The sequence below is a fragment of the Peromyscus eremicus genome, chromosome 12, assembly GCF_949786415.1.
Source record: "Peromyscus eremicus chromosome 12, PerEre_H2_v1, whole genome shotgun sequence".
Taxonomy (NCBI): Eukaryota; Metazoa; Chordata; class Mammalia; order Rodentia; family Cricetidae; genus Peromyscus; species Peromyscus eremicus.
Genome location: NC_081428.1, coordinates 3,094,011 through 3,112,914, shown reverse-complemented (window position 1 = coordinate 3,112,914; position 18,904 = coordinate 3,094,011). Strand labels below are relative to the sequence as shown.

The 18,904-nt window shown below is 45.2% G+C and overlaps 1 protein-coding gene across 1 annotated transcript in view; it reads left to right on the top strand.

The window, feature by feature from the left end:
- Positions 1 to 17,812, top strand: part of Kcnj15 (potassium inwardly rectifying channel subfamily J member 15) — a 44,423-nt gene extending 26,611 nt beyond the window's left edge. Inside the window, exons 2-3 of the mRNA XM_059277530.1 lie at positions 12,196 to 12,293; positions 16,219 to 17,812. Of these exons, the coding sequence (XP_059133513.1) occupies positions 16,239 to 17,366 (1,128 nt within the window). The 5' untranslated portion in view covers positions 12,196 to 12,293; positions 16,219 to 16,238 and the 3' untranslated portion in view covers positions 17,367 to 17,812. The remainder of the gene's footprint in view (positions 1 to 12,195; positions 12,294 to 16,218) is intronic.
- The last annotated feature ends 1,092 nt before the right edge of the window (positions 17,813 to 18,904 follow it).

Sequence of the window (18,904 nt, the reverse complement as noted above, 5' to 3'; positions counted from 1 at the left end):
GATTTATGCTCAACTTGACTTCTGACGGAGAAGTGGGATGAGCCAACAGCGGAAGAAAGGAGAACCTTCAGGGAAGAATCAAGTGTTCCCAGACACGTAGCCCTGAGGGCACTGAGCTATTCTGGAAGAGGCAAGCACAAAGCTGGAAGCCAGGCTCATTCTAGAGAGAACAAAGCTGAAGAGTGAGCGTCAGTGAGGGCTGAGCATCAGGCACAGTGCCCGGCTGCCAGGGAGAGCCACTGCAAGATTTGTGAAGAGCAGCCCCGTGTGCACCAGCGCTCTGTAGGAAGAATATGCGTTCTCCTTCCTGGAAAGAGCTTTGCTGCAACCATAGTCATCTAAACCTGTGTAGGACTCTGTGGTACTTTAAAACTATGGCTCCCTGGTTCTTAGAAACACCAGGTAACGTTATGAAGATCAATGATGACTTATGTATCTCAGCTGTTTTCTGTCATTTCCTCCTTTGTTTCCATGTCAGAAGAAAGAGTACCATGACTTCTGGAGCAGCCGGTGTTGGACCACTTCTCTTGGGTGTGAGCCCAACATATTGATGTAATGTCCAGGCCTAACATTGTGTGTGCCACCACGTTGGAAGTGGGATTAATTTTGGTTATTTATTTTAAAAGTTTTTGTTACATTTCATGGTGTGTGTGTGTGTGTGTGTGTGTGTGTGTGTGTGTGCAAGTGCCCTAGCACACGTGTGGAGGTCAGAGGACAACTTGGAGGAGCTGGTTCTCTCCTTCTACAACGTAGGTCCCACAGGTTGAAGCCATATCATCACACCTGGCAGCAAAGATTCATGCCATATTTATATAAAATAAATACTATATTAGATACCTGTCTGTGTCTTTGGGGAAAGTAAATCATGAAGGCTGGGGTAGTTGACTGATTGACATTATCAGAATTGTTGCATTTAGAATGTATATCTTAATTTAAATCCAGATCCATCATGCCTGGTGAACTAGAGAGGGTCTCAGATGAGGGAAGAAAGGAGAACTGTTTTACTTCACATGAATTTCTGTCTTCTTCACTCTCAATGTGTGCATCAAGCTATGGCTGCATTGGCTCCAGCAATGCCCTGTCGTAGTAACAGTCACACACCACCACTCGGCTGGCTTCCTAGTGATTCTGAACGACCATTTCTGTTTACTGCACTTCAGAACAATAGCTTTTACTTAATGACTGTGAAGATGACTTTTACACAGTGACTTACCTCAGAATTGTAAGGCATGTGTTTTAACAGTGATGCTGTTGTTTGTTGCTGGAGTTTTCCTGCCTGGCCCACAGTCAGGGCAAATCTCTTTCACCTGCCAGTCCCACAGCCTCTCAGACCCGACCAAGTAAACACAGAGACTTATGTTGCTTTCAAACTGTATGGCCGTGGCAGGCTTCTTGCTAACTGTTCTTATAGCTTAAATTAATCCATTTCCTTTAATCTATCCCTTGCCACATGGCTCGTGGCTTACCAGGATCTTCACATGCAGCTTGTCATGGTGGCGGCTGGCAGTGTCTCTCTGACTCAGCCTTCCACTTCCCAGCTTTATTCTCCTCCTTGCCCCACCTATACTTCCTGCCTAGCCAACGGCCAATCAGTGTTTTATTGATTAATTAGCAACACATTTGCCATACATCCCACAGCACTTCCCCCCCCCCTTTTTTTTTTCAAAAAGGAAGGTTTTAACCTTAACAAAGTAAAATTACATATAATTTGGGAATTTGGGCGTAGCTTCTCTTACTACTTCCTGCTGGAAGGGGGCGCTGTATCTTATGGGGAAACAAAGAAAATTTTAGAATTATGGAATAGTCCATGAGGCTGTATCATCTGAGCCAGATGCCTTCAAACCATTCTAGATGTTGTATCATCTGGGCCATGGTGTCTCGGAGACCTTTCAGGGGGTCTTGGCTGGTCAAACCTGATGTATCTTAATCTTGAACAAATCCATAGCCTCTGGCTTTCTGTGGGAACAAAAGCAGAGTCTCCTTTCCAAAGTAACATATCCTTACATTGAAATTTTGAAGTCAAGATATCTTTAAAATATGCATATTGGTTTAACTCAGCTTCCTTTACAATCAAATATCTCTCTGCAGTTAAAAATCCCAAAGACAACACAATCCAGATTCTCTGTGTAATATTCATCTTTACGTGGCTTTTTTTTATATTACCTTTACTGTCTCTTTAATGACTTTATTTTTTAAAACTATGTATTTGTTTCTATAACTCTATATATCACCTTTTTTGTCTCTTTCAAGCCTACGTATATTTTACACACATTGTAAACTATTACATCTGAATCTGTCTTATTGTGAATCTATCACTTTAAACTGCAGCAGCTGTGGTTGCTGGCTCCGCCCACCTCAGCTTCCCAACATGGCTACGTTTACCACCAGCTCTGGGAGCTATCGTGGGTCTATGCATTTATCCAAGCAGCATGTAGCCCAGAAACCTCTTTTTTTGTTTTGTACTAGCAAAGTCTAAATCCATCACACAGCTTAATGTGCCACTTGCAGAGGCCTCATTCCCGCCATACTGCAGGTCGAGCACGCAAGCTAGGAACCCACAAGTAGCTCAAACCAGCAGCTGCCGCTCATTTGAGAGAGACAATTAGGAACTGTTTTTAGCTCCGTTTTACAATCTTTTTTCTCAGTTTTTAGGTGGAAACTCTTGCCACCACGTTGGACGCCATTTGTTGCTGGAGTTTTCCTGCCTGGCCCACAGTCAGGGCAAATCTCTTTCACCTGCCAGTCCCACAGCCTCTCAGACCCGACCAAGTAAACACAGAGACTTATGTTGCTTTCAAACTGTATGGCCGTGGCAGGCTTCTTGCTAACTGTTCTTATAGCTTAAATTAATCCATTTCCTTTAATCTATACCTTGCCACATGGCTCGTGGCTTACCGGCATCTTCACAAGCTGTTTCTCATCGTGGCGGCTGGCAGTGTCTCTCTGACTCAGCCTTCCACTTCCCAGCTTTATTCTCCTCCTTGCCCTGCCTATACTTCCTGCCTAGCCAACGGCCAATCAGTGTTTTATTGATTAATTAGCAACACATTTGCCATACATCCCACAGCAGTTGTTAGTAATCTTCATAGTGTGCCTTTATCTACTTAAATGTTATATTCCAAGAAGGCAATCGTGTGTCTACCTAGCTCACCAAAAAAAGACCATAATACAAAAAGTGGTTCAGAACCAGGTGCCATGGCACACACCTTAATCCCAGCACTCAGGAGGCAAAGGAAGGCAGATCTCTGTGAGTTTGAGGCCAGCCTGGTCTACAGAGCGAGTTCCAGGACAGCTAGGGCTCTTATACAGAGAAACCCTATTTTGAAAAAAAAAATGTGGTTCAGAACCCCTGAACCAAATTGTCAAAACTGAGAACAGAGCTGGGGAACATGACTCAGTTGGTTGGATGCTTACACAGCATGCACATAGTCCTGGGTTCAATCCCTAGCACCTCACAAACCTGGCATGGTGGCACATGCCTGCAACCCCCCAAACAAACAAAAGAGACTCGATTACCAGCGTACAGGCTGTTTCTGAGAACCGTGCAGAAAAAGGCTGCATCCTGACCCCACAGTGCCACAATGCCCGCATTTGTTTTCAGAGTTTCTAGTACCAGGACGCTGTTTTTCCAAGAAGATAGTCTATGTATAAAACCTTGTTTTTACGTGTTTAGGCCTTCTGATCTACTCTGGAGAGTAGATTTGTTCTTCCCTAGGGATATGAGATTTAGCAAATAAAAATAAGGACCTGTGTGCTATCTATATGTCTATACGCAGCACATATAGGGAGAGTACGTATGCATTTCAGAACAACCATGAGTAATTTTACTATATGCATATTATTATTAAATATTAAATATTACCATAGTTATAACAAAAAGTATTTGCTATCCATCTGAAATTCAAATTTAACCGAGCATCTTGTATCATATCTGGCAATCCTAACATGACCAAAATCGAGCCAACCGCCCTCCAGCTAATTAACTACAGATGGCTTCAGTGTATTGTGTTTCCCTGTTTACTGATGCAGGTTAGTTAACTGCCAAAGGGCTAAGATTTTGATTGAACATGAAGGCATTTTGAAATTGGAAAACGACGCTGTCACTCAGAACTCACACATGACTATGTGTACAAGAAGCAAACAGTTCAGACATACCCCTGTTCCTATCATCTTCCTCTATGTTAGACTGTTGGTATGAACTGTGCTCCCCCGAGACCTGAGAGTTCCAGTTGCTGTGTCACAGACATGTGGTCAAAGCATGGACCGAGAACGAGACTGGGTTGTGAAACGTTTTTGACACGGGTCCCGCTTCTAAATAACTTGGTTCCCAACCAAGCAAGAGTCAGTCATTTCCTTTGTCTGGGGTACGATTCCCACTAGGATAATAACAAGCAGGAAAGTCACCGAGCGGGGGGTGGGGGGGGGGACTTCAGGCGCAATGGCAGGTGAGTCACACTGAAATCCACTCATCACCATGTCATCACTCAGATCACAATTCCATTTTTTTTTTTAAGAAAAAGTATGCTGAAGCCAGAAGAAAAGGACACCACATTTACAAGATGCTTCCTATGTTTCTATGCCTTTGTCACCTTAAAAGGGAAATAGACGCATGTGGGTGGTAAGAGGTTCTCTCCACCCAGCGACTTCACAAGGGGGATTGCTTTAGGGGAATCAGTCTGAAGTGTTGTAAATTACATAAGGATGCATGGTGAGAGGCAGCGCAGCCCGCCCAAACGCCTTCTGAAGTCATCAGAAGAGCTGAGAACTGAGGAGAGCCGTCCCTGGTCTGCCTCACACTCGCTGGCTTCTTCCTTGCGAGCTCCAGACTGCACCTGGTTTGCTGTTTCATTAAAATAGACGATATAAAATACTCGTTTCCCCTACAGGGCTGTCTGCAAAAACAAATGCCTTCCCTCCACCATACTCTGGCACACTCAAGTCCAATAGTCCCCAAGGTTCTGCCTTTCTCCTTCCTTCACCACACAGCACTGTATTAATCCATCTTCTTCCCCGTGTTTGAATTGATCCAGACAGAGCAGCCAGCGAGACCGACCGTGTGAGCCTCTTGGAGAAATACGTTCCCTGAAGAGAACATTTTGGGAAGTTAACACAACACTGTTTGCCTTGGGTTTTTTTTTTCCCCCAGACATAAATTTTCCTGTTTCGCCAATCACCTCACAACAATGCATGTCCAAGCCATGCTGTGATTAAAGGGGAGAGTATGCTTATTACCCACGTTCTTCACATGTTGGAGCAAGTGAGATGGAGGGTGGTAAACCAAAGGAAATTTCCACTTGCCCTTAGTTGTTGCACGTTCCGAGTCTATAAGAAAGCCTGCTGTTATTAAGAAAGAATGTTCAGCTGAAGTTGGTCACTCGTAACAACAGACAGATGTATAATGTTTTATTTGGGTTAGCTAGCTCTCCTGCAAATAAAGAGCCTAAAATTAAACCGTCCTTACAAAAATACACAGCAAATGATAGCTCTGACTTACTCTAGTGCTCAGATTCTTTGCCATGGAAAAATGGAAAATGAGCCTCTGCTGAACGTGGTATCCGTTCAGACTTGTCCCTGCTGGGGAGAGAAGAGGTTGATGTGCTATGGAATGAAAAAAAAATTAAAAGGAATCTGCATTGAGGAGTAAGGGTACAACTATGCAAACCACATTTAAGGATGGAAAACGATCTTTTTTTTTTAGTACTTACGGAATTTGAAAGAATAATTATGGAACAAAGACATAAGGAGAAAGCTAAATATTTGACCACAGAGGCAAATGGGTTCCTGACATGGTTACATGGGATGCAATATTGGGTATCAGTCATTGAAGCAACATTTGTCACTCTCCCTGTGTGTCACTGGGTAAAGGATAAATTTCTCCAAGTCACCAAGCCACGCCTGCAATCTTTTGGGAAACTGAGTTCCCTTTAAGGCTCAAGTTCATGGGAAGCATTTCCAGAAGTTTGGGCTTATTAGCTCAGGGGTGGGACCCACAGGAGGAGGGTGAGTTCCCTGAGGGAAGCTGATGTTACAGTTGAGGGGTGCACACTCTTCAAGGCCTCCTGTGTTCTCCAGTGAGGTGGGCAGCTCATCTCGAGACATGTCATCTTAACCAGGAGTGACATCTGCTCGTGGGAAGACTTGAAAAGCACAGTGTTCTCCAACCCTAAGCCAGTTAGTTGCTGGCTGAAGAACCTTCAACAAATCATTCACACTCTTGGATCCTCTTTTAGATCTGGGCAGTTTGGACAAGATCAGCCTTCCCTCACATGCTCCCAAATGTCAGATCAAGGCTGGACTCTTGTGCTCAGGTGTGGTATGAGTAACTGCCACACACACCCCTTGTGGTACAGGAGGTAACCCTTGGCCCCACAATGGCAGAGCAGCAGAAGGATGCGGAGGTAAGCATATCTCTATGTGATTGTGCAGCATTCTTGACTAAGGACTTGTAGCAGCCTGTCTTAACTAACAAAACATCCAAGCCAGTCTTCCACAAATGCCTTTAATGCTACTTTGCCTGTGCCATGCTTGAGTCAGATGATGCTTGGGTACCCATCTCTGGAGTCCTGCAATCTCTGCAGGTCAGGCCTCCAGAGTTGTTATCCAGTGTGGCACTGAGGGCCACTGAAGGATGGTGGCCATGCAAGGAAGGCACTTGGAGTCATTTTCAATGGAGTGCTCCCCAAAGCTCTTCAAGCTCTTTGTCGTTGTTTATTTTCTTTTAAGACAGTCCACTTGAGCTTCTGTTCTCTAGGAACATTTCCGGGACAACTGCCCCTTCCTGGCAGTCCCACTTGGTATGCTGAACCCCATCAGCTCCCTGCTAGTTCCCCACCGTGGGTTCGCCTTCCCCATATTCTCTGTAACTTGTGTGTAGACTCTGTTCTCCAAGTGTAGCCTCAAAATTTGCAGCACTGGCACCACCTGGAAACTTTGACCTTTGGACTTTCTGGCTCCACACAAGCCATTCTCCTCCTTCTGATCCCCTCCAGGGGCTAGAGGGCTCACAGACACATACCTAGGGTCTTTATCTGGAATGTGGGAGTGACAGTAGTAACCATGTTAGACGGTACATAAGGGTTAGATATGGTGCCTATACGCGGCCTGGCAGGGCCTAAGTGATGAATCAATGATGGCTGCTTACTCTATGGTGGGTGTAATCATGCAGTATGTAGTAGTTTCATCACAAGCCACTGAGAGAAGACAGGTATCACCATGTCACTATGATGGTGTAGCTAGGAGTCCAGTGCCAAGGGCAGACAGACCTGGTTCTCTGGACAAGGTCTTCTGTTTATTGGCTTTATGTATAGGCATAAATTACTTAATCTCTCCACTATTAAGCTCCTCACTTAGAAAATACATTTTTTTCTTCAGCTGGTAAAGAGAACGATAAAATGAAAAATGATGTTGCTTTGGAAAGTCCCCCTCCTGAAATCAAAGCTGTCAATAGCACAGAGGTAAAGGCCTGGGACACTTAGTGTGTCTGTAAGATTACAGGTCACCACGCCATCAAATCCACAGATCAAAGGAAGGTTGGAAAGGAAGAAGGGTCTCCCATGTGCTATGCTCTGAAGAGACACCCTGTGTCTTGTACCTAAGTGCTGACTTTGAAATGACCTCCTCCTCTAGGCTGTACTTAGATCAGACACACACATCTTCCTACTGACGTCTGCTTAGACTTCCATTGTTTCTCTGCTCCAAGTTCTCATCCTAGACCAGTATTTGTAGTTCCCATTAGGACGAGTTCAGATTTTTATGTCTTTCCCTTAAATTCCATATCTTATAGGCTAGCATAGAATCCGATACCAAGTCTTGAAGTGAGGGCTTCTCTGGTGCCAGTTTTCACCAGGCTTTGTCTCTGGAACCCAGAACTCCAAAACCTCCATGATTCACACAAGCATCCCTTCTCACCTGTGACAAGTTAGCAGCGGCTCTGCTATGGTCCAGCTCTGGGCATCTTCTTCTTCCTCCCCCTTCCCCAGAATAAGGAGCCATGCAACTGAAGAGCAGCCCAGCAGTATCACAAGACCCATGTGCAGAAAAGTCACATGACCTTCCCACGCAGGAAGTAGAAGCACACTCAGCCCAACAGGGCAGGCCTAGGTAAGGATCCTTTGCGGGATCCAACAGAGAAATGCTGAGAATAACTGGAATCAACATCTAATCACACACAGTAATCAGAACATGCTTCAGTTCCACCTGTATAGACCACTACTTGGGGAACCAGCTCGTGAATATGCTGGTGTGTGTGCACAAAGCCACTGGTGCCCTACCCCATGTTGGTAAAGTTAAGAACTGGGTTCAGAACTCAGCCAGCCTTTGAAGTAAATGGTAGATGGTTTTGAAGAGGAGAGAAGAATTTGGTAGAGGACCGTAGCAAAGATCTCCTGGTGTGTGTTTGTGTGACCTGCCACAGGGTCCAAAGAACAGCAAGCCTGGCTGGTTTTATTTTCAATTACTTTTAAACCCTTTGAGCTCAGTGAACCCTGAACAGATTCTTGTTAAGCACTTTGTCCTACTTAATATTTAAGCCTGCGTATACTTAACATGAAATTTAAACTGGGTAATCTTTGGACTTGTAGGTCATCAAAATACAAAAAAACAAAAACCCAGTGTGTCAGAAACAGCTAATGTCCGAGAAAGCTTTTCAAGCAACTTTTCATATCCACAAGAGGTTCTATGTGGTCACAGTTTAAGTCAGACCCTTTGCATTTTGTTAGTCCGGAAAAGCAAGGTATGAATTGAGTCCGGTTTTGGTTCCCGGCACTTCCCACCCACCCTTCTGTGAGCACATGGAACAGGGACACCGGAGACCTGACTGAACAGCAGGCCACTGCCTCCCCGTAAAGCGAAAGCTGTGTTTCCTTTTTCTGCTGGTACACCCACCTTGTTTGTCCGCCATGGAATACAACAGGATGGTTTCCTGGGATAAAGACACAGAAACCTTACAAAATTCAATTAAAATAATTTCAAACCTTTAGGAAGTCCCAAAGCTATGCTAACTAGGAGGGGGAAGTGAATCTTAAATGAGTTTATTTTTCTTAAGAAAGTATCTGTGGCAGGTGGAAGATCATATTTTTGAGAATTAGAAAAAAAAGTACTGTGTAAACAGGAGTGGGCTAGTGAAAATGATGGGTGAAAATTGTTGTTTGAGTTAAAAATATCTCTGTATTTAATTTTGGCCAGAATTATTTATATTATAACATAACATATATTTATCCCAAAATATAAATAACATATTTACATAATTAGTGTAGATTAATTTTAGCTAGAATTATTGGTACTGCACAAATAACTAATATATTTTGATACATATTTAATATAAATTGCATAACATACATATTTGGTATACATTTCATAATACATTATACATATACTTATAATCTATATGTCTTATAAATACTTGTAAAATAAATTATAAATACTATGTCAGAGTTTTGACTAGGATCTCTATGTATTTTTGATTTTAAAAGTTTTGTCCCTGGTTTTGGACACCTGGGAGGTGGCATTTTATCTACAGGGATGGTGGAGTTGGACATGCCTGAAGAAGTATGCAGGTGTATTCAACACCCGGGTGATATAGTATTAGTCAGCGTGCTGAGAAGAAGCAGAGAGAGCAAGGCTCATCCTAATCGAGGAAAGCAGTGTGTCACACCACGGTGGAAATAGTGCATGATCCCAGAGCAGCAGCTGCACCATGTGGGGTTTCATTAGACATACACAACGTTAGGCTTCCAATCCTCCAGGTGGTTGGAGGTCTGAACCCAGAGCACTCTGTCAGGCTGGTAAAAGATGTGGTTCAGGAGTACAGTACTGCCATGAGTCAGTGTTGGGAGCGTGGATGAGTTACTTCTCCATGGCCACTCTGTGTATCTAGGTGTCTGGAAGGACAAATGGCAGCACTCACCTTGGAGGAATACAGTGATGCGCACTAAGGGCTCCATGTAGAAAGCACGTGCTGAGGCGTGGCTGCCATGCCAGGGTGTTCTGTCGGTACTCCCCTGAACCACTGCACTATGGTTATCCAAATTTTCTGACTTGATGCCTATCACTACATTATTTTAATCTAATCTGTGTCTTCTCCACTTGGGATGCTTCTAGCCCTCTTCCTGCCTCTTATTTCCTTACATGTTTCTTCTAAACAGCCCACAGCTTCCTGGCCCTGCACAGGTTGTTTGCTTGCAGCAGGGATAAGCCCCAGTGCGCTCTGCTTGGTTTCCCAGATCCCCCATTCTCACAAGAGCCCCTCTGTCAGGAGATGTTTCTTCCTGACGACTCTTCCCCAGTTCCCTGCCGTCCTCATCTCATCCCCAGAGCCACCAGACCAGCTGTCCTCCGTGCTTCATGCAGCCAAGTGCCTTCTGTACTGTACCTACTGTTTAGTGCAGTCCCAACCTGGAATTCTCTTTCCTTTATCTTCAGCAAGGAAATGGCATACTGCAGAATGAACTAACAAATTCACGCCCTGTGTCTTTCCTGGCTAGAAGTAGGAAAGGGCAATCCTGACTTCTCTATTCAATATCTTGAAGGACTCCAGTGAAGATATCACAGTTCTGAGAATTATAATCCCAACCTGTGAGCTTTGACAGCATGAAAAAAAAAACCTGGGAAACTAAATGTTATTTCTGGAGACTAACACTGTGCGTATGGTTTTAGTAGGGTATTGCTTATCTGGAGGATTAAGAGAGAATTAAGAGAGATATTTCCATATCTAACTTGTGGAAAACTATTGATGTCTTAACAGAAGATAAGCCCTGTGGATTGCAGAACCACTAAGAAAAAGATCAAAGGCTACGGCATTAAAATGTATAAAGTGAGAGCACAAGAAGCGATTTCTTTTTTAAATGTTATATGTGTATTTAATGTGTATGTGTGAGTTTGTGTGCACCACTGTGCATGCAGTGCCCATGGAGGCCAGAAGAGGGGATCCAACCCCCTGAAACTGGAGTTACAGATGACTGTGAGCTGCCCTGTGGGTGCAGAGAATCGAACCTGGGTCTTCTGAAATAGTAGCAAGTGCTCCAAACCGCTGAACCATCTCTCTAGCCCCAAGAAGCACACTCTTCAAAGGAGGCTGCAGAACGGCAGATAAAGGAAATCAAGCGCATGTTGTGAAATGTAAACGCCAGTGAGGCAGACAGCTGAACCGATGAGCACCAAGCAGATTACCAGTCTTAGCAGAGCAAGGAGCAAGGGGCTGTCCTCCAACCAAGCAGTGGACACACTGAGATCCGTCTGTGTGAGGCTGAGGGAGCTGACAGGAGAGAACATATTAACTATAAACCAGTAACTACGTAAATAACGACTGAACATGTGTACATGTGTACCTGAGTGAGGTGTAAAGATTGATAGAAAAAAAAAAAAGCATAGTAGGCAAGGTGGGTAAATGGAGGACATAGGCAGTAGCCAGGTGGTAGGTGAAATGTAGATAGATAGTAGATTAATAGGTTAATTGATAGATGCTGTTGCATAAGTTATAGATTGATGATAGGTAGTGGATAAAAGATAGCAAAATGATAGGCGATTGATAACCGGTTGATAAATGATTGGCAAATCACACACACACACACACACACACACACACACACACACACACACACACACACACACACAGTATTTCAGAAAAGAATAATGCACCTCGAGTTGGGTTTAGACCGGATCACATAGAGCAGAGGAGAAAGGGGGATTTGGTGCATTGGGAAGAACACTGGTGTGTCTTCCACAGGCTTGGCACCTCCTTCCTCTCTACTGCAGCTGTCTGTCATTCCCTGAGATGGTGTGACAGTCCTTTTTACCTAACTCTCTCTGAGTCAACAGGAGCAGTGTATTCGGCGGCGGTGGGACTATTCTGGACTCTTCCTCCAGTGTGTGCTGTTTACTTCCTCCACGCTTCCCCTTCCTGCCTCCTGCTCAGATCACTGCGGCCTGGGTGGGGGCGGGTTGACCCTTTCTCTCCAGCGCCTTTTGCCAATGAGCTCCCTCCAGGGGCTGGATTCCCAGCAAGGGCTGTGGTGGTAGCAAAAGTTTCATTCTTGAAAAATTTTGGCCATTTAGCCTGTACTGGGCACTTGGCCAGATGGCCAGGGATTCAAAGGTAAATGCCACACCCATTGCCTTGAGGGAATCTTCAGGGGCCATTTTTGGTGGGTGTTCTGGATCTACCTGTAAACAGCATGTGTCTGTCCCTCTTTCTTTCAGGCCATAGCAGAGGCCCATGGTAGCCAGGTGGGTGAAGGGGAGCGAGGACGTGCCACTTGCCCTGCAGAAGATTCCTGACCTACAGAGTGACTGATCAGGTAGAAAAGGGCTTGGAGGGCAGAGGGTTCCAGACTGGGGGCAGGGCTTGGAGGGCAGAGGGTTCCAGACTGGGGGCAGGACTTGGAGGGCAGAGGGTTCCAGACTGGGGGCAGGGCTTGGAGGGCAGAGGGTTCCAGACTGGGGGCAGGGCTTGGAGGGCAGAGGAGATGGGCTTTCCTGAGACCCATGTCCCTTAGCTGTTGTCTTTCCCTCAGACAGGGAACCACGCACTTTTGAACTATGCACTTGCAGAGGCCCTGGGTCCCAAACCCTGACTGCTAGGAAGCACTGCTCATGCCACTGACCCCAGAACCAGGTGCTCAGGCTTGGAGCCAGCAAGCGCTTAGCAGAAACAGGAAAGCACACAGTTCATCTCGAGCCAGGTCAAGTCCTCAACAAGGACAAGGGAGAAATAGAAGCCCCACAGTGCTACTTTCCAGGGAACAAGGCCACAGTCCCCAGAGTCTGGAGACTGCTGTAGGGCAGGCATCTCTTCTGTATGCAGGACACTCATGTTCCACAGTCCCCAGAGTCTGGAGACTGCTGTAGGGCGGGCATCTCTTCTGTATGCAGGACACTCACGTTTCACAGTCCTAGAAAACTTAAACCCTTGTTTTGGTAACAGTGGACTGAGTGGCATGTATGTTCACCGCCGTTTTCTTTCCTCTGTCTTCCTCCTTAAGTACATCCCGTCACTTGCACGTAAGCTGTGTTTATCTTCAGCAGGGCTCTGTCACCAGCTTGTCTCCACACTCAGCCATGCCAGCGTGCCCTTTCCAAGCCTCAGTGGGGTTGGTTTTTCCTCATTATGGACTAAGAAGTGTCGTTCAGGGTACAAGAAGGGAGGCCCGTTTTCCCTGAGATGACCCAAAAAGGGTTCAGCAGGCTCCAGGAAACTAAAGCTCTGAGTACACATGGCCTTCCTTTACAACGAAATCAAAACAGTGACTTTCCAAGAAAAAAAAAAAAAGTCATTTCAGTAAGGGTCATTCAGTAAGAGACATGCCTTTCATTCTGAAGCAGGAAGATTAAATGGCCCAGTGGCTCCATTTTGCATCCTGAGCAGGTGCTGGCCTCCAATGGGGACCATGACTGTTTCCGTGAAAGGATTTGCCTGCAATCATTCCAAAACTTTTATTGGCATAATGCCCCCTACCAGAAAGATTAGTGTCTGAATCATAAGCTGCTGCGTGTCCATCTACTGTTTTTCAAATGGGGGATTTTTTTCCTCTAATTCTTAAAATACCAATGAGGTAGGGTTAAAAAAAAAAAAAAGCCAGCCAGGTAGAATTACTCTGTAATCGCCAACATTATGTTTTTCACGGAATGTAGGGTCATTCATCTCAGTCAGCGGGCAGGTGCTATAAGATGCTCTGTGGTTTCTCAGCCAGCTCTTCTCCGGCTGTTGGGTGTTGAGACAGGGCGAAGCCTCCCTGGGGCTGAGCTGGGAGCCCAGTGCTGCTTCTGGGTAGGTTTTTTAATTTTTATTTATTTAGGTTTTTTTTTCTGCTACTACATTAGATACCCTACATACCCTTTAGTTTTTAAATATGCTACACACCCCTTTGTTTGCTCTTAAAATAGACTCCTCTGGCTGGTTCTATTTTCATCTAAAGAACAGGGCAGAATTTTGTGTATACCTAAATATCACACCTCAAATGACATTGGTGGTGCTCGTCTAAGAATAACCTGCACAGCAACTGAGACATTAAGAAAGTTTAATCACTTGCTGTTAGTGGGAGTTTAGTTGCTTGATAATTTGACTTTTCCCAAATGTCATTAGATCCAAGAGAAACCATAGACACTACATTATTCATTGGATGGGGGAGGCAAATGAATTGCTCTAAAGTATGTGAGTTAAAAAGAAGGTCTAAAAATGTATTAATACTACTTTGGCTCTGCAGATTTGCAATAACATTCTCTATTGCTATACCAAAACTATTTTATAGTGGCTGATCTAACATATGTAACATTTGACCAGCTCTGGATCTGGTCACATAAGTTTTAAGTATTATCATGGTAAATCATTAAAGTTGACTATAAATACATGCTGGTAACATTTTGTAAGACATTTGCATAACCTTTTGTACAGTCAAGAGAAAAGTAACTTATTTCGTTTTTAGAATATGGCTTTGTTTCGACGCTGACCTAGCCACTACAAAACCTTGTGATGTAAAGTAGGACTGCCATAGTTCTTGTCCACTTCACACAAATACAATCACCTGGAGGAGAGCAATCTCAACTGAGAAACTGCCTCCACCAGACTAACCTGTAGGTACATCTATGGGGCATTTTATTGATTGATGGTTGATGTTGGGGGTACAAGCCCACTGTGGGCAGTGCCATCCCCTAGGCAGGTGGGTCTGGGCTGTGTAAGAAAGACAGCCAAGCAAGACAGAGGAAGCAAGCCAGTAAACAGAGCTCCTCCATGGTCTCTGCTTCAGTTCTTGTCTTGAGTTTCTGCCCCGACTCCCCTCATGATGACTTGTAACCTATAAGATGAACTAAATGCTTTGCTCCAAAAGTTGCTTTCCATCAGTGTTTTATCGCTAAGCAAAAAAAAGTAAACAAGGACCGAAGCTGGTTCTGAGAGTGGGCTAAAAACGCACACATGCAAGCATTAAGGACTTGTTCCCACTTAAAAATTAAAGAGTTGAGGTCTAGAGAGGTTAGAGGTTTGTGCTGACTCACACAGCTCATCAGCTGCAGAATCAGTGTCTACCTCATGCTAGCTCTCCCACAGAGCCTCAGTCCCTTACTCAGCTGCCCTCACCACGTTGGCACAAGTCAAGTAGTCTTACCTTCAGTTCCACTTTCTTACTTCTATCCACACTCGCCTTTCCTTCTACCTCCTGAGTTCTCTACCTGTAGGTCTGAACTACTGAGGGTTGAGATACTGGGGACAGTTGCACCTGGACTGGGCACATGCAGACATTGTTCAAGTGGACAGCACAGTAGCTGCTTCTCTATGCATTATGCACATCATATTAAGTTTTATAAATCATCTAGAGAAGGTTTAATGTACTGGGAATGAGATGCACAGATGACATGCAGATACTTTGTCATCTACATAAAGGAATCACGATCCACAGCAGAGTTTTGTATCCACAGGGGGTCCTAGAAACAGGAGTCCCTGGAAACTGTCTTAGCCTTGCTTCCTGGTGCTATATGAAAAATACCCTGACAAAAAGTAACTTAGGGGGGACTCTGGAGAGATGGTTCAGCAGTGAAGACAGCTTACTGCTCTCGCAGAGGACTGGAGTTCAGTTCCCAGCACCCAAGTCCGGCAACCCAGGCACTCATAATCACATGTAACTCTTGCAGCTCTGGGGGATCTGATTCCTTTTTCTGGCCTCAGTTGGCACAACCCCTCAACACACATATATAAGCAAGTGGAGAAAGGGTTTATTTTCACTCAAAATTCCAGATTACAGTTCATAATTGAGGGGAAGTCACAGGGACAGGAGCTTGATACAGTTGGTCACATCAAGTCCACACTGGAGGAAGGGAGCAAGGAGAGCATGGCTGCTTAGCTCACTTTCTATACTCTTCTACAGTTCAGGATCCCCTGCCCAAGGAATGCTGCCACTTACAGTGGGTGGGTCTTCCCACCTCAATTAAGAAAATCATAAAAATCATACCCACAGACACACCCACAGGCCAATTTGATCTAGACAATACCTCACTGAAACACTCTTCCCATGTGATTTTAGATTGTGTTGAACTGACAATTAAAATTGACACAGATACCAAGGGACAACTGAGCATTCAATCTTATTACACATGGCAATAGAGTATAATTATTGCATGTGGCAGAAAGAAGGTCACAGCCAAAATGTAACCAAAGGATTCTGCTATTGTCTTTTCTACTTTCTGGAAGTCCCACCAAAAAAGTTGTAAGACACATCTTTGTCATTTCTTTAGGTGGTCCAAGGAGCCTGAAAATGGATGCCATTCACATCGGCATGTCCAGTTCCCCACTGGTGAAACATACCAATGGAGTTGGACTCAAGGCCCACAGACCTCGCGTCATGTCTAAGAGTGGACACAGCAATGTGAGAATCGACAAAGTAGACGGCATCTATTTGCTGTACCTTCAGGACCTGTGGACAACAGTCATTGACATGAAGTGGCGATACAAACTCACCCTGTTCGCTGCCACCTTCGTGATGACCTGGTTTCTGTTTGGAGTGGTCTACTATGCCATAGCTTTTATTCACGGTGACTTAGAACTTGGGGATTCCAATTCTAATCACACACCCTGCATCATGAAAGTGGATTCTCTCACAGGAGCATTCCTCTTTTCCCTGGAATCCCAGACAACCATTGGCTATGGGGTCCGTTCCATCACAGAGGAGTGTCCTCATGCCATTTTCCTCTTGGTTGCCCAACTGGTCATCACCACGTTGATCGAGATCTTCATCACGGGGACCTTCTTGGCCAAAATCGCAAGACCCAAAAAGCGAGCCGAGACCATCAAGTTCAGCCACTGTGCCGTCATCAGCAAGCAGAACGGGAAGTTGTGCTTGGTCATCCAGGTGGCCAACATGAGGAAAAGTCTCTTGATCCAGTGCCAGCTCTCGGGAAAACTACTGCAGACACACGTGACCAAAGAGGGAGAGCGCATCCTCCTCAACCAGGCCACCGTCAAGTTCCACGTGGACTCCTCTTCCGAGAGCCCTTTTCTCATTCTGCCCATGACCTTCTACCACGTGCTGGACGAGACGAGCCCCCTGAGGGACCTCACGCCCCAGAACCTAAAGGAAAAGGAGTTCGAGCTGGTGGTGCTCCTCAACGCCACTGTGGAGTCCACCAGTGCCGTCTGCCAAAGCCGAACGTCCTACATCCCAGAGGAGATCTACTGGGGCTTTGAGTTTGTGCCTGTGGTTTCTCTCTCCAAAAATGGGAAGTATGTGGCTGATTTCAGTCAGTTTGAGCAGATCCGGAAGAGCCCAGATTGCACTTTCTACTGTGCAGATTCTGAAAAGCAAAAGCTGGAAGAGCAATACAGGCAGGAGGATCAGAGGGAGCGTGAGCTCAGGAGCCTCCTGTTACAGCAGAGCAATGTCTGACCCCGGCCGGCCTCTGGGAAGCCCCAGAGCCGCTCCTGACCAGGGTTCCTTGCAAAAGCTATGGCTGCTGTGCACATGGGAGGGTGGACCCAATACCAAACTGCACAGATATTCATGACCCATCTTTCTCTTTGTTCTGGTGGCTGAACAAGCATCTCTCAATATAAAAGGATTTCTTCAGACGCCCTGGTCAGAGGTGAACACTCAAATTCAGATTCCTCCCCCCTAAAATGGAATTATATATCGAAGAAGTGAATGTAGAATATGGAGAGAATACCTGTTCGGGCGACAGACATGTAGCAATGTTGATAGCAAATGGAATATATGTCTGTAGAAGAACATCAGCCTATAATTCAAAGTATTTATTTAACCCACCTGTCAAGGGCATCATCAGCGGCTGATTCTGAGGCATGATTCGCTATCGGCTTGTATCACTGCTTAAGAGCCTGCTCAAGTGTGTAAGTTATACCTGCAGTGATGGCCGTCTGGGAAGGACCAGACAGTGCTGGGGAGCAGGGACTTCACAAAATACAGTCATTTGGTTTTTACATTTTTTCAGTGGATTAATTGTGTGGAGTGGAAGTAATCAAATCAGGATTTAAGAGTTCTGAACATATGTCCACATCTGGATTCTGTTGTCCCCATCACTTTCAGGGGAAGCACGCACTAGCCTCCTTTTCCTTCCAAATGCCCCTCACAGACAAGCTGGACAGCATCATTTAGCGACATGCTGGCAATACACGCAATCAGGTCCAGCCAGGCTTACGGAACCATTGGTATTGTAAGCTCTGCTCTGAGTAATAGTGTCAATGTCGTTTTTTTAGAACCACACAGAAAAATGGCCATGTGGGTTCCATGTCCTTACGGCCTCCAGATCTACCCGTCGGTCAGTGCTGTTAGTCCATGTGTCTCTCAGACATTTCAGTTTCCCCTGTGAACATACCTTTTCCACAGAGAAATTGCACAAAATTACTGATGTCTTAAGAACGGAGGGGCTCCCTGAGAGCTGTGATTGTCACAGCCATGATAAGTACGTGGCTTGATGATTATAGTCACTACAAAAGAAAATTGAAGCTGTGTCACCGTGTAGGACGTCAGCACAGATGCTGTGGCCCATGAGGCTGGGTGACAGCAGGAAGAGCAGCGGAGGGAGGGGCGTCTGTAAGCAAGAGGACCCCTTGTGCAAGAGCCCAAGCACATGCTTGGTGTCCAGACACACTTCATACACCTCAGTGTTACAGGGGGAACATTTCCCTCTAAAAAAAACTAGAGTTTAAGGCCTGCATTTTGGGGGAAAGAGAATAAATGGCCAGAAATGGCTAAATACGTAAAAGGTATGTGTGCTCCTTTTATTCAAATCAGGACAAACTGTAAATTCACTCAAGTGCCATGTGACCATGAATGTGCAGGCAACACACACACACACACACACACACACACACACACACACACACACACACACACAGTGTGCATGTGTTATCTTCAATCATTCAAAAGTATTTTTTCTGTTCTTGATTTCATGGCAGGCTATTTTAGAT